We start from the raw sequence: 16,544 nt of genomic DNA on the forward strand, positions 1-16,544 counted from the left end.
AGTAGATGAAAATACTAACGTAAGTGGCCTAAACACAGAAGGTTTAGATAAACTTATTACTAACCAGCACGAGAACATAAATTTAACAACTACTGCCCCATTACTCAAAAGCAGTGTCACAAAAAGTAAACTCAAGAATGATGTGATAGAAAGTGGAATAAATAATTTACATGAACCTTCTTTTAATTTTACAGTGAGCACATTGAAAACCCCCAAGGACCAAAGTACTGTAGATTCCAATATTAAACATACAACCCAATCTCCAGGATTAGAGGAAAATGCAGATCAACATAAGAGTACTCCAATGGGACCAACAAAACACAAACCTCCTAGCAGTGACAGTTACTTGACAACTACTTCACCTAATTCTTCTTCTGGTAAAGACAGCAGAACAACTCCAAAGACACAAACTTTGGATCGCTCAACAAGTAAATTCAATGAATATTCTACTACATCTATACCTCTAAGCACATTGGATCCAAATAAATCGCAAACTAAAGACAAAGCTTCTTCAACTGATATTACAGTAACCACAAACCCTACCACAAGAAATGCCAAGGATCCTATTTCAGTAAAAGTCATCCAGTCAACTACATCTGCAACAACTGGTCAATCTGTTAAACTGACTACTAAAAAACCAGAGATGGATCAGACTACTAATCAATCAGGACAAAGGCCAACACTAGATGATGGTTCAAGTTATGAAGGAACAACAAAACATGCACCAGATTTTAAATCAACATCATCACCAAAGCATACCACAACAGCACCACAACAAAAAAATTCATTTACAGCGATTCCAGTTAATCACGATGATAGTGAAATAAGTAAATCCACCACACCTTATTCAATTCACCCACATCATATCTGTAATTTGCTTAAGGATGAGGCAATAAATTTGAGAATACCTGAAAGTGAACTAAAGCTTATTACAGAAATATGTGCTGAAATGCAACAACAGTATCCTAACTTAAATGTACCATCGTCACCAACAAGACAACCAAATATAGATGATAGAAAGATTCCTCCTGGATACCCAGATTCATCACAGAATCCTCCCAGATACCCAGATTCCTCACTGAATCCTCCCAGATACCCAGATTCATCACTCAATTCTCCTAGATACCCAGATTCATCACAGAATCCTCCTAGATACCCAGATTCATCACAGAATCCTCCTAGATACCCAGATTCCCCACAGAATCCTCCAGTATACCCAGATTCATCACAGAATCCTCCTAAATACCCAGATTCCCCACAGAATCCTCCTGGATACCCAGATTCCTCACATAATCTTCCTAGATACCCAGATTCCCCACAGAATCCTCCCGGATATCCAGATTCCTCACATAATCCTCCCGGATACCCAGATTCCTCACAGAATCCTCCCAGATACCCAGATTCCTCAAATATTCCTCAAAGATATCCAGGGTCATTCCAGATTATTCCAAGATACCCATCAAACCAAGGGATACCATCTATCTGGTATCAACAACCAGGATCAAGACTCATTCAGATCATAGAGGAAATATACAAAAGAATGAATACTTCTCCAATGACAAATTTAACAGAAATTCCTAGCCAGAACACACAAAAATCAACAGCATGGCTTTTGCTGATAAACAAAATCAAACATGGTAATGGTAAGTAGATTTATCAATACAAACTATTTTTTTTAGATTGCCTTACTCAGAATCTCATATAATTGCTCCTAATAATATGGGATAAAAAAAATACCACAGCTGCTTTCCAGAATGTGGAATTGGGTACAAAAAAGTTGGAATTGGGTACCTATAAAGTTGTATAAAGAGATGTACTGCCATTGTATAAAGTGTTATGAGGTCAGACTATGTTTAGTAAACGTACCTACTGGACACAAGAATGAATATTATGTGCAAGTTAGCTCTAATGACAAATTTTCCTATAGTTAAACAGGATCCATACTCTGATTAAATCCCTATAATTGCCAAAAAAGCTAATCCAGGCAATGTACTGGTGCCAGGGTATTATCAAATTAGCAGGCTCCACATACAAAACAAAAACTTCATATAACTATGCCTAATAAGCTATCTTTTAAACCCCCATCACTGCATTCAGAAAACAGCATTTGAATTTTTAGATAGGAATATGAATTAAGAAAACCACAACACATTTTTTGTAGTGTTTTATCTATTTAAGTATTCATTTAAGTATGCAGGGCAAAAGAAAGGCTGTACATGGACATTTATAATTTAACATTAGAATAGTAATGTGTTGAGTTATTGTTTTTGTCCAAGACTTCCTCAGGTATTCACGTTTGCATTTCCAAGATGATTTTTCGGTTACATGGTAAGTACTGCAAAAGTTGATCCTGACCATCCGAACATGTTATATACAAACTTGATTTTAACAGAACTTGCTTAAAAATTTTAGGTTTCCCCACAACAAATATCACAAATGAAAAATGCTTAGGAATCTATACAGTTGTATACATAATGTTGTAAATTACATTTTGAAACTGCTTGAGGTGAAACAACAGTCCCAAGCTCCATGTGTATGTGCCCCTTGGCAAGAATTGTCTTCCTAAGTGCGAAATACCTTCTTCTGTGACACCAACAACCAAACAAGTGCCATGGAATGCTATGACCCTGATATAAAACCAGGTTATATATACATGCATTCCACACAATTAACACTTCCGGTTCTCACTTCTTCCGCACATCTGACACTCTCAACATACCACATCTCAAGAAAAAAAAATACTTTCATAATCCAGAACAAACCTAGAATTGGTGATGATTACTCTTTAAGCTCTGTTTTTTTATAGTTTTTACAGCTCCTATAGTTCTTACATAAAAACAAATTTATTGCTCTTTACTTAGACAATCAGAGCTGCATCCAACCACCATCTAGATCAGTGTTTAACACCCTTTCAACCATGGGAACCCCTTGAAAAACCTTTCAGGTCTTTAGGGAACTCCTACTATAATTACTATATTTACAGCTCACAGTTATTTAGTCTGATGGTCAGTAGGAACATTGCCTCTTACATTCCTGGCCAGTGGGAACAATGTCACCCTTACAGATAACCAAAACGATTGTTGGTATCTGTTAAACTGACCTGAGATTCACAAATCGCTTATTGCTCAAGGAACCCTTAGCAGCACCTGGAGTAACCTGGAACCTGGAGACACTGATCAAGATTGTATGCACATGCATGTTTTTAATCTCAAATTGAACTTTATTTGCCTTAAAAGTGGAAAGTTAGCTTGATTTGTTTTTAAGTTGGAAGCTGCACACTATTTATTAAACAAGTTAGCGTGAAACACTAATAAAACTGGGACACAAGGTCTACCACTTAGAACCTTTAGATAATTAAAAGATAAAATCATTGACCATACCTGTCTGAACATAGTTTAGGCCATATTTCTATATTTCTTTTTACAACAGGAATTTTGTAAACAGATAAACCTTAACTAACATATCTATCTGTACTTTGTAAAACACTTCAGCAAATATGTTGTGTTTTCAAATTCCCATGAAAGTTTATCCTCAGGTCTTCATAAACAGAAACAACATTTTTTAATATATGCCTTTCATAAAGGTCACTTATCAACCTCCAAATATATCTTATACAACAAAAGTTAAACTTACCATTCTATAGTTACTAAATGAAAACATTTAATTTATACCAGTCTATAGCTAGGCCTTTAAAAATATAGAAACAAAGTCATGGATGTTTTAGAAATAATTTAGCTAAGCCTTTTAAAGACTTAAGCCATCTGGTCCAGGTGCCATATATGGAGGTATTTTATCATATTGTATTTGGACCATGTTCCTTTCAGTACTTAGATTTTAATACTATATTTATTTTGTTTGCTCTATCTCCTGTAAAAAAAACTTTCTGAAGTTATTTGTTATACACTACTTTTACAACCTGCTTTGTTTGTCCTTGCAATTTACATTTTGCAGATGTTCAATTTTTGTAGCTCCCATATGATCAAATATATGCCCCAATATATGCTTTCATCCATCTCATTTTATTAGTATTTAAAACTTTTTAAGAGAAGTAAATAGAACTAAGACATAAGACACACATTTGTATACTTGTTGCCCATTGGAACAATTTTAAGTGTATTGAAAACAACCAAACTAAAAGCCAAGCAATAATGCAAAATCACTTGGAAGCACTGTAATGTGGGACTCAGGTCTACATACTGTATATAATTAGCAAAACTTGCTTTGTAACGTAACTTGCTTGCAGGTGTGTTTAGCTGAGCTTTTCGGATCAGACTCAGATGTTCTGAGTTCATTATCATCATATATCGTCATCAGATTGAAATCTGTGTTTGGCCTCCTTTTAGGCAGGATGAACCTGCTTTTAAATTTCTTCTATGAGAAGAAAAGGAATTCTGACTGTTTCAAATATGGTTGGTTATTCTTTTATGACTTTTTGTGGAGTTGTTTTTGCCAAATACCTTACTAAATTATTTTTTATATGTCACACTTGCTGTAAACAGTATAGTGCATTAACTACCAGAAAATAAGCAGATTTTAAAATAATAAAACAATGACATTAAAATATACATACATTTTCTCCATTAAAGTGTTTTGTTAAGCAGCAGATAAATTTACCTATTCGAACATTCTTTATGTTTTGGGATGCAATTTGACTATTTGCACTAATTATTAGGCTTACACGAGTATACATAAAAAAACATATTAAAATTGTTAGTAATCCTTTCTCGCTTTTTAACATTGTAGCATTAAATGTAAAGCATCCAAAGTTTTACTAGATCTAAAAATGTTTTACCCTAGATCCCCAGATGAATATATGTATTGGACCACCAGCAGATGGAATGACAACTCTGCAGAATGGATCCCTGGTGGTATTTCGAGGTAGGGTAATTTATTTTGTTTGCATAGTGCATAGTTTTTGAAGGTATGGAATATGTTAAGCAGTTAATTTATGTTTGAAATAGCACCATAAATGTACTTAGTAAACTAATGTAATTAGAGCATTACCATGTTTAGAAAAAACATTTGCATTTGTTTTTTACATTGGAAATCTATACACTAAAAGTATGGATCCCTTTTTTAACTGTTCCAGTTCTCTTAGAACCAAAAAAGTATTTTGCCAAGATATACAACTATTGTATCTTACCCTGCTGGTGAATAGCTTAAACTAGACTGTAAACTATTTGTTGGAATTAACAACTAAAATTTTAGTCTTTACCTGTGCTATAATAAAATTGTGCTGAATGTATATTTGGTTAGCATGAGATAAAAGAACATTATGCATGGTTTCAATCTCTACCTTTTTGATCATCTAGAGGTAGCTTGTTTTTTAAAAAAAATCTAGAATTAAACTCCTTCTATCATAATTTGTCTTGTGAGGTGAAATATGATGAATATGACTTGTTAACAGAATATCTTATTCTACAATTTGTTAAAGTCATATCATATTTTACTCTTTTAATGTTCAGGTGAATGTTGCACAAGGTAACTTATCAATTTATTCTAGCCCAATTAAATATAATATGTTTTATGTAAATAATTGTACAGATATTAGAACAGCAAAAGCTAATGTTGGCCTTAGTTAAAGCACATTTCTATTCTATATCCCTGCTTGTTTTTTTTCCATAAAATGACTCATTTCAAAAAAAGAAAACATAACTTGCCCTCAAATTTTCTTTACATTAGTCAAATTTAAAAATGCCTCCTTATGTATAATATATCAGGAAATAATGTTAGCTTTAACCCCCTTGTGACAGCAATATGACTTTCACTTGCACTGATGTTTTAGGTGAATCCCATTGAAGTCTATTTTGGATGAATCTTGTATTTAGATTCTGGGACATTTTTTGGTCTAATAACCTAACCGCTTTACCATTACAGTAACAATATATAGGATATCTCTTTACATATTTCAATTTAACTTAATACCTTTCTCTTTTGAAGGTCATTACTTTTGGACACTTAATCAGGGTGGACCAATAGGAATGCCTCGTAAAATAAATGAAGTTTGGGGAATTCCATCTCCAATTGACACAGTATTTACAAGATGTAACTGTGGTGGCAAGACATTCTTTTTTAAGGTACAAATCTTATTATACAAATGTTTTTAATTGCAATTGTTTTTTTCATTAAAAGAGACACCAAAATGCCTACAATAAAAGTCTAGGATAAATTTACTTATCCAAAGTATAACAATTATTTTTGTTCCTAATGCTGAAAATACTAATTTGTATAGCTTGTTAATTTATTTTAAGAGTTCTTTAACTCCCTTGTAGGAAAAAAACAAAAAATGTGCAAAACAGATCTTTGTTTACATAAAGAACATGCATCTCCTATACCAAAATTAACCTCCCAATCCAACAGTCATTGTCTGATCTCATTTGTTTTTTATTACATTTACCACTGCTCCTTACCTACGGTCATCTCGATTAGCCACGCTGTAACGCTTGTGCATGCGCACAAGTATTCATTTAGTTTAATTCATCCCCTGGGGCTGCTGGAAAACCTGGCATATCATGGCATCATACACTGAGCTGTGCATGCAGATTATTTTAAAAAAAGATGACAAAAAAGTTAGCAACAGACAGGTAAGTACATTTTAATGCAGAAAGGACATCACCTGTATAAAAAGTGTGGACTCACTGCTGTTTTTATTGCAGAACTATAGTTCTGCTTCACATTAAAACATTACTTTCCTTGTTTCAGCTGAATTATTTTGCAAATATAAATTACACATTACATTGATAGTGGCTCAGTAGGTGTAATGCAATTCAGAATTATGAAAGTTCAAATACCCAGATATAGAAGAGTCTCAAAATAGAATTTACAACCCCTGCTGTATGGGCAGTTATAACAATTTACTCACTTTGCTAAATGTTGTAATACAGCTAATTAACACACCTAGACTACAAAAATTGAACTACATTTTTAAGTGCGTATATTGAATTTTGTTATTGTTGTATTGTATTTATTTTATTTTTTGAAAATTAGAGGTATGGGTGTAGAACATTTACTTTAAAAGCTTAAAAACTATGCTACAAAAGCTATGAAGAAAAAATAACATTCTATTGTTAGTGTAACTTTGGAGAATAGGCTATTAAGCTGTGTCCTTGTGTTTGCAAGCTGCAAATACGTTTGTTTTTTTTCTTTTTTGTTACAGGGTCCACTCTACTGGCGTTTTACTAATGATGTTATGGACAAAGGATATCCTAAAGAAATAATTAAAGGGTTTGGAGGACTTAGCGGTAAAGTAACTGCTGTACTTTCAGTTGCTGGATTTAAAGCAAGGCCGGAGTCTGTATATTTCTTTAAACCAGGTAAACAATATAAGTGGCTGTATTGTTTCACAGTGACCCATAAAATGTAATTGATAATAGAAAAACCCAGACTTCACTTTGGTAAATAATTTGTTTTTATCCTTCATTCACTCTAAACAATATTTTAACAATTAACCTTATCTTGAGTAGGGGTTTTAAATTGATTTTGAAAGCAAAACCCCTTCCTGCGTTCTATTCCACCTGCTCTGCTCTTCCTTTACTTTCCCTGATCTTCTTTTTCTTGTGTCATACTGTTTGGCCTTTTTTGTCAGCCTCTGAACCTCTCCTAACCATGTGTATTGTGTAATGAGAGTGTATTGCTAGATTTTTATTACTTGCTCTTGTGTAGTCTATGTACATTGTATATTTACTTCTTTCTGCAATACCAAAATGATGCTTAAGTGCATATGGAATTGATTACTTGTAAATGTTCATAGATTTATCATCCAACCTCTCTCTCTTAAAAGAGTGGAACATTTGATCCAAGTGCACAGTAGATGCAATAAAATAACTATTTTACAGGTGGAAATGTTCAGAAATACACATTCCGTCAAGAACAGTCCAAGCGATGCACCAAAAAGAAACAACCTAGTATAAGTTATCCTATATACACCCAGAGGGTCCAGACTGTGAATTTCCGCTTTCCACGGGATATTGTGCAACATCGCATACAGATACGTCGTACTTACACCAACATACAGCAACCCTTGGGTAAATATTATTATCAAGTGAATCATAATAAAATTATAGTATATAGGATGCTATATAATCTGTGGTTAAGCCAGGGACAACTTTCACATGGATAGAAAAACTTTTATTTTACCTTTTTAAAACACTTTCCCTTCAATAGTAAAGCTGTGTTAAGCCTAAAGTGGAACTAAAGTCCCGTTTTTAAAATAGGTGATTCAAGCAGGTGGTTATTGCAGAAATAGCGATGTCCCTTCTGCAATAATTTCTTTTACCTGCCTAATGGCTGTCCAGTTGTCAATTTATCTCAGCGTTGGCAAATCCATAAACCAGCCAAAATCAGGCAAAACCATAACAGTGGGAAAAACTTCTAAAGGCCAACCGGAACATGCTTAAACCCTGAATGTAGGGAGGGAGGGCTCTGAAAAAGAGGGTGGGAGGGCTCTGAGGCTGAGGAACTAGCATCAGATGGGGTTTAAACAGGAATGTTTTACACTAATAAAGCACAATAAAAGCATAAAATAGAACATTTAAACTGCTGAGATTATCCACATCCACATAGTGACCTCCTCTACCCTCTGCCTGAAGTCAAATATACTGTGGCTCAAAGTACCAAAAACAGCAGAAGTAAAATATTAAGGACATTCCAAGAGATCCCTATAGCGGACACAAAACCAGTAGTTCAAAAGTAGTCAGGTAGTAGGTAAAAAACACAGACTAATGTGCCTTGTTTTTCTTATGTATAGATTATTACACCTTTTTGGTATATATAAAAAAAAGCTTCTGCACAATAATTGCATTTCTTATATTTTTTTTTTACTTTCAGGAATTCTTCATGAAGAAAAAACAGTTCGTTCAACCTGGAGGGGAATCCCTAGCAACATTGTATCTGCTGTGTCACTACCCAATCCCCAAAAGCAAGATGGATTTGATTATTTTGTCTTTACTAAAGGTAAGCTTCTACACTGTGTAGTATACATAAATGCAAACAAGCAAAGTACTTGTCATTTTGCCATTTAGAGACCTGTGAGCTGTCTGCAAAATTGTCTGGGTAGCTGACATTTGGATCAGTTAGAACTAGTTAAACCTATTGTTCAAACTAACATTGTTGGGTTCACTGCAGGCAGCCGATGCCTACCATGTAGGTTAACAACAGAGTAACTGCAGATGGTTACTAATTAAACATCAGGCTATGAGCCTGCTGAGGTATAAAGCTAGAAGCACTTGCTTGCTGTGTACAATGATACGGGTTTGCAGTATTTATTTATCTCTGATTTGTGTGATGCAAAAAATGTTGGACTCCTAACTTTCTGTACCAGAAACAGTGGTCACCAAGGCCCTAGTAAGGATAATTCTTTCCAATGACACAAACAGCAATAGAAACATGACAGAGACTGTCTCATCCACATTTGATTCAATGAGAAACCTAGGCTCAAGGACAGGGTCAGCACAGGGATGACTTCAACAGTTTGTTAAGCATTTTCAGGCAGGGGCAGGCCCAGAAATAATTCAATTCTGTTCAATTGCAGTGCAGTCCACAAGCAGGTGACAAATATGATAAAAAGAAAAACATTAGGATGCACAGATTATAATTTGTTATATCTGGCAATTAACAATAACTTTTAGTTTGCCACTTCAAGAAAGCTGCCTAAAATCTTTTAGTCTTCATTCCTGGGCTCTAGCTTTTGGCAAGATAGAATAATTATGTATTCTTGAACATAAACCAAGGTACCTATTTTTATCTAAATATGCACAAAACTCTTTTGACTATAGTATAAACCTAGAGCACACAATGCAGTTGTCGCAGCTAACATTCAAATCAGTAATTAATAGACATGACAACAAAATTACCATGAATAAATACATGGTGTGTTGTTTTTTTAGTCTGTACATTTTTCTTTCCTTTCCAAAGGTCAAAGCATTTTTACTTTTGATTTAGGTTTATTTTTATTGCAAATAGGATATGCATGTACCTTTTGTATTAAACACCTGCTACTTGAAATTTTTTATATTTTAACTTTAGTTCTGCTTTAAATGATTATTCCTGGGTTATTGTTAGTCACCAGTAGTGTGTCTCTCACAGCATGGGTTTCTTACACAATTTCCAAAAAGCCACACTACCATTTACTGCTGTGACATGAGAATTAACTGGGATTCTTTTTCCAATAGAATTTTGAGGGCAAAAAAAGAACACTTTTGTTCACACATTCAGTACAAAGATTCTAGCAAGGATATGAATATATTTAACCTATGCTAAAAACAAAAGAAACAGCTCTTTTTTTTTCTACAGACAAATATTACAACATCAACATGTCAAGCAAAGTTGCCATAAAACCCCCAGCTGATGCTGAGCAGAAAACTACAAAAAACTGGTACAAGTGCAAAGAATAAAAGAAAGATACAAAGCTGTTAATTTCAATTACAACATTTTGAAGGAATACTATATTGTAGTAAATTGCTTCAACTCTAAAGTTTAGACAAGAAAGGATTGTTCACTTCAATACAAAGTGAAAATTCACTAAGTTTAGTACTCAAGGTAAAGCTGTGTTTACTTTGACTAATCAGTCATGTCCAATTACTTTACTTCTTGCAACACATGGCTGATTGAATGAAGCAATGCTTTCCATTACATACTAAGTTAAGTGACTCTACTCCTTGAGTAAAGCCATCCCAATATTCTTTTACCTTTTTAATTCATTCAGACTAAGAAAAACTCTGTATATATTACACAAAACCGCAATAGGAATGTTAAACAGCTGTATACAATACCAGTAGGGCTTTAAAAGTAATGAAACTTAGCCAATATAACGTGTAAAACGTTTTGGATGTCTGAATAAAAACTGCACTATAGGAAGCAACCAACAAGCTTTAAAACAGAACAATAAACAATAGAATACTCTACAGAAAATAGAACTGTCTGTAGAAGAATGATTATAGAGAAGAAGGAATATACTGAGTCATATTTTACAGTAAATTTATTGACCAAATGTGAGGGACAAAATAAAAAAAATATGTATTTCAAAAAAATTTGTTTCTTTTAAATAAAATGTAATAAATTATCTTATAATGTGTGTTTGTTTTGAATTATTTACTTTAATAAATACTATATCCATCCTATTAGAAGTAAAACTCCAGGATATTTTGTTTTTTATTTAATAACAAACTTATTGTCTTTTATATACAATAATGTGCATAAAACTTATGTAAGTTTATTTAACCTCCACAGTACAGTTTCCTCTCTAGTTCTAATTGCTGGGGCTCTCATTCATGGCTGCACCAGTGTTATTAGTATTCTCCTTTCTCCTTGGCTAATCACACAATACAGTGTGTTCTGTGATTACACCATAGCATTTATAGGCATGTAAAAGCATGGGATTGCAGACGTTACTCCCCCAACCCAACAACTGAATAAATATACAAAAAAAAAAAAATATATATATATATATATATATAATAAAGACTCTACAAACAAACTGACAATAAATGGCTGCGGCACTGTATTGGTTTTAATATATTAGCTTATTATCACGGAAATTCAGTATATATCAACAGCATAGCAATATTAATCAACAAAGCCATACCAAATTAGTTAGGGGTGGCAAACCACATAAATATGCCAACGACAATAAAACAGTAAAAGGGGAGGGAAGGTTGGGAGCTTCTTTCAGTCCCGTCAGGTGAACAGTGAAGCACTGACGCTGAACCTCCTTATATAGCCTACTGGCTCATGCCTAGAAGCTTCCAGAATTCCAGAAGCTTCCACCACAGTTTCCCGCAACATAGAAAGTTTCCCAGAACATAGAAAAGGTAATAAAACATTGCATAATGACATACTTAGATAAATATTTAGTAAAAGGGAATATTAATTGGAAAAAAAGTAGATGAGAAAGAAGGGAGGAAAAGGGGAAACTGGGAGAATGTCGCAAGCCCATGTGAGTGGGCACAAATAAATTGTTAATTCTAAACATTAAAAAAGCTTTTTCTTTATCCTCCTCAAAATTGTTTATAAACACTCATAAATGCATTTATGGGTTTTTGTAGCTTTTATCAGGCATTTACATTATGCAAACAGTATTTTGTTAGTTTGTTCCACCCAACAGATTAGCACCAATGGATAATCAAAGAGGAGTGGATGCCTATTTGCCCAGCCTGTGATTACGTATCGTGTATCTGTGGGATAAGAAGATAAGAGAGATAAGAGAAGAAGAGGAGGGAGGGAAAGCCAGGCTTTTGAAGGGCAACAAGAGTTAAATTTAAAAACATAAAATGTTATTGTTCCAACAACATAATTTAAAAGATTAAGAGTTGTGTCTCTATAGATAAATCCTAGGCTAGCATATAACCACTAGTTTCGCAAAAAATAGCAATATGTTTATTACTTAGCAATATGTTTATTATTTAGTGATTGCGGTAAGGTATCCCACCCGATGCGTTTCGCCTGAAATGGGCTTCCTCAGGGGTAAAGGGGAGACTTAGTATTATTGCTGAGGCTTTCTACCGCATTAAGAGCCTTGTACCGAATTGCTACTTGGAAAGGATTTGTGTGAGTGAACGGTGTGATAGAAGCTTGAAATGTTTATTCCAGGACATTCATAGCTCAATGATTATGACATCTGTATTAGTAGAAGTAAATAACAGTGATCCAGGGGGGAAGATAAAGTGCTGTCTTCTTGTATGGAGTATTTTCAATGTGGTATGTGGGTGAGCTGTGGGCAGCCATCCAAAAGGGTTGTATAAAGCTTTTTTATGCAAAAAGCTTTATCTTTACCCCCGTGAAAAACATGTTGCCTAAAATTGCTGTGGTGCAACTCCCCCTTTGCAATGAAAGGGAATTTCAAACATGAGTGTTCAAATGCTGCATTTAAATGATGGGGAAGCAGTCCATGTAGACTTAAGCTACGTACACACTTCCAATTTTTATCGTTGTTAAACGAACGACGAACGATCCTGCACAATATCACGATATCAACGAACGATCGTACACACGAACGATGGTCAACGATCGTCGTCCAATCCGATCCGCCGGTCCGGTCGTTCGTTTCCAACGACTTTCCTTGTTCGTCTGCGTCGTTGGTTACTTTTTTTACGAACGATTTTTGCCCAATCGATCGTTCGTCGTTAGTTCGTCGTTCATTTTGAACGACAAAAATTGGAAGTGTGTACGCAGCTTTACACTTCGTGTTAAATCAGCAGAGGCTCCATGTTGATAATGAGAAATAAAAAGTTTATGAGTAGGGGTAACAGAACTTTTGGAATTTAGGAATGGTATAATTCTGTATAGCAATTTGTTTTCAAAAAAGAAAAAAGCTTGGAGTTAGAGGGATGTAAACCATTTATATAGCAATGTAAATTATCCTCAGAGATAACACTGGTCAACAAACAATTTCTTGCCAAACACAAATAAAGTCATTTTAGGTTATGTTTGAGGCAAGGATTTGCAAATATGCTATTGATTTTGAAATAATGACCTCAATAATAACCGCATAGAAAACAAATGAAACATGAAAATTAAGCAAAACTAAACTAGATACGTATAAATAATTACATTTTGAAAATAATGTCAATATATTCAATATTCAGTATATTTACAGAACTAATCACTAGAAGTCATTGAAAAACTCAATTTGTATGATGTCTTTTTATGCTGAAGATCAGGACAATCACGTTGAAGGCTCCAGCAGTAGTCTGCCATCATGTATCTATCCCATCTGCCCTGATACCTTTCTTCCATCACTTTTATATCTTGTTAGAACCTATCTTCTTGTTCCTCACTGAAATCGCCAAGGTTTTCTGGAAAATATTTGCAAGTGGCTATGAAATGTACCTTTATACTCATAGTACCACCCACATTTTTAAAGTTTAAGAGCAAGTTTTGTACCAGTTCTTCATAATTTTGTGCTTTATGGTTACCCGAAAAGTTCTTGACAACCATGATATAGCTGTGCCAGGCAGAAGCTTCAGTATCAGTCATGTAACTTGTGAAATTTCAATCATTTATCAGTTTCAGAATCTGGGGTCCATCAAAGATTCCTGCTTTCAATTTTCAGTACTCAATCCAGGGAAGAATCTACAAATGTGTTTGAAGCAATCACCGTCCTTGTTCAGAGCTCTAACAAATTGCTTGTCAACCATAGGCTTATTAATGATGTTCACTGCACCTTTTTTCATGTTTTCCCTTGGAGGCCATGTCACTTTTTTCCAGTGATCCTCCTTTGCTCTACTATCCCACAAGCAGATGAAACAGTTATATTTTTTATGCAATGTGTTTCTGTTATAGCTATGCTTTATGTTTGGTGCATTGTTCTACTGTCATCTTGTGGTTTATGTTTTTGTTGCGCTTATTTTTCTGTATGCGTCATCACTTCTTTATGATGTCACTTTCTTCTTCTTCATTGTATGATTCTGCATGATTGTTACTAGTCACGTGTGCTGAGGCTAGGAAAGGAATATTCCTTTTGAAAAAAAACCTGAACAACTGTGAATACTTGTTCATCTGTACATTTACACCATAAAGACTCGTGTATTCAAGGTGTTTGGTGAGTTTAAGCTATCTGAGGAAGATTGTCAACAGTGGTTGTCTCTGTTTCGTTCAGGCTAGGCATATAGGGTCTCAGGAGCAGATCAACTGCTATTTCAACAATTGGAGTCAGAATAATGGGTACTTTGTGTACCCCTTTTGTGTCCAACTAGGAAGGTCACAATTTTTAAATCAACACATATGGACCATTGGTGTTCATGATAGCAAAGCTTTTGTAAGACCATTTGATATTTTCATATTCTTCTTTAAGTTTTGTTGAATGACCAATTCAAACAGATTTCAAACTTTGAGTGGAACAGTTTATGAAAAGCCGCCAGTCTTCTGCTCGGTATTCCGGTACTCCCATATGGGCTAGTAGTCCTAGTAGCAGTTGTAGGGCTAGTAGGAGGGATGTTACAACAGTACACAAAGTCTCGATCTTCACTGAAATATGGTAGGAGTGTCACCTCTCTTGTCCTATAAACGGTTATTTAACTGCCGGTCTCAGACAGTTCTTTTCTTTTAGCCTGGGTGCTAAAAGTTCAGATGCTTGTTTTGACAGATTTTCGTCACGTATTAAATCATTGAGGTCTTCTTGGGAGAACTGCTGGTTTGATAAAAACACTTCCATCATATTCACTTCCACTGCTAACTCCTCGATTACACTCCAAACCCTGTATATCCTCCATGTCGGATACAGGAATATCAGGGAGTGTACTGAACATTGGTATAGGAACATCAGCACCATGCCGCACAGGTCTTCTTGCTGATTACAAATCAGGGTACTTCCACTTATGATTTTTGGGCTCTCGCCATACCATGAGTACACCAAATTTCAAACTTTTTAGTTTTCCATGTTTGCACTGACGTAGACACTCTACACAAGTTTTGCATACCATATGGGGAGCCCAATACTTGTTTTGGTCCCCAGGTTATTACCAAAATATGCAAGATATGCTTGTTTTACAAATTCTGTATTGTTTCTTCTCTGTTTTTGCTGATAATATTCACCACAAATGTAGCAAAATACATTAGGGTCATTAAAACAACCTATTCTTGAAGAACTCTTATTATTATTTCTGTAAAAAAAAGAGAATGTATGAAACAAAGAAGGAAAATGAAAGTTTCATGAAAATAATGCTACATTTAATATATAAAATGTGAAACATTGATGTAAATAAAGATTGATAATAGTATGCTGTGTTAACATTTGTTTTTGGTAAAATCGTCTATTCCGATTCCGGTATCACAAGAACTAGAGATAATTCAATGAAACTGATGTCATTTCTTGATTCAACAGGCCTGAAATACACTAAATATATTTAAAAATCCTTGGCAAGTGAAAAAAAAAATTTTTTTTGAGCTGTGTTATTTTAGCAAGGTATAGTAAACGTAGATGAGTAAATGAGATAAATCTCTGCAGAATTCAACCATCCAAACATATGCCATGATTTTTTTTTCTTTTGATTGGGTATCTTGAACAATCACTTTGTTCACTAAGCTAAGTGAGTTATCCTTTTTAAGGTGATAATTTACCTTGATAAGTGAACAGCCACTATTCAGTTACTGAATCACTCCCATGGTTTTTGGCATTTGCAAAAGGGTTTCCAACCATTAACCACCAATTATTTTCCCGACATGAAAATGTGAGTTGAAATTGGACTGATTTTAGATTGTAGGCATCATATTCCCAACAGATTAAATAAATGCATACACATACAAATAAAGCACAAGTAAACTTTTGTAAGAAATGGCCATGGCACTTTATTAGTATAAGCTACTAAATAAAACCCACAAAATGATGAAAAAAAAAGTGAAGAATCTTGTCAGATGAAGAAGGAAAACAGGTCCATTTTTATATGGCCTGCTGGCACGTACAATAGAAGCCTCCAGAAGTACACACAGAAGGACACAGATTTTCTACTCCAACATGTTGGAAAGTAAGCCATGAAAGTATAAATGTGCTGTTAAATATGTAAAGGGAAGGGGGAGGCACAAGCCCATTATGGTGGATCTGGAAGTAGTAA

The 16,544-nt window shown here is 34.5% G+C and overlaps 1 protein-coding gene across 7 annotated transcripts in view; it reads left to right on the forward strand.

The window, feature by feature from the left end:
* Window positions 1-11,071, forward strand: part of PRG4 (proteoglycan 4) — a 52,528-nt gene extending 41,457 nt beyond the window's left edge. For all 7 annotated transcript variants that reach the window (XM_072420120.1, XM_072420125.1, XM_072420121.1 and 4 more), the window contains 7 exons: window positions 195-1,643; window positions 4,798-4,878; window positions 5,941-6,077; window positions 7,157-7,313; window positions 7,836-8,024; window positions 8,827-8,952; window positions 10,291-11,071. In XM_072420120.1, coding sequence (XP_072276221.1) covers window positions 195-1,643; window positions 4,798-4,878; window positions 5,941-6,077; window positions 7,157-7,313; window positions 7,836-8,024; window positions 8,827-8,952; window positions 10,291-10,391 — 2,240 coding nt within the window. In that variant the 3' untranslated portion in view covers window positions 10,392-11,071. The remainder of the gene's footprint in view (window positions 1-194; window positions 1,644-4,797; window positions 4,879-5,940; window positions 6,078-7,156; window positions 7,314-7,835; window positions 8,025-8,826; window positions 8,953-10,290) is intronic.
* Window positions 11,072-16,544: the final 5,473 nt, after the last annotated feature.

This window comes from Pyxicephalus adspersus, chromosome 8 (genome assembly GCF_032062135.1).
Source record: "Pyxicephalus adspersus chromosome 8, UCB_Pads_2.0, whole genome shotgun sequence".
In the NCBI taxonomy this organism is placed as follows: Eukaryota; Metazoa; Chordata; class Amphibia; order Anura; family Pyxicephalidae; genus Pyxicephalus; species Pyxicephalus adspersus.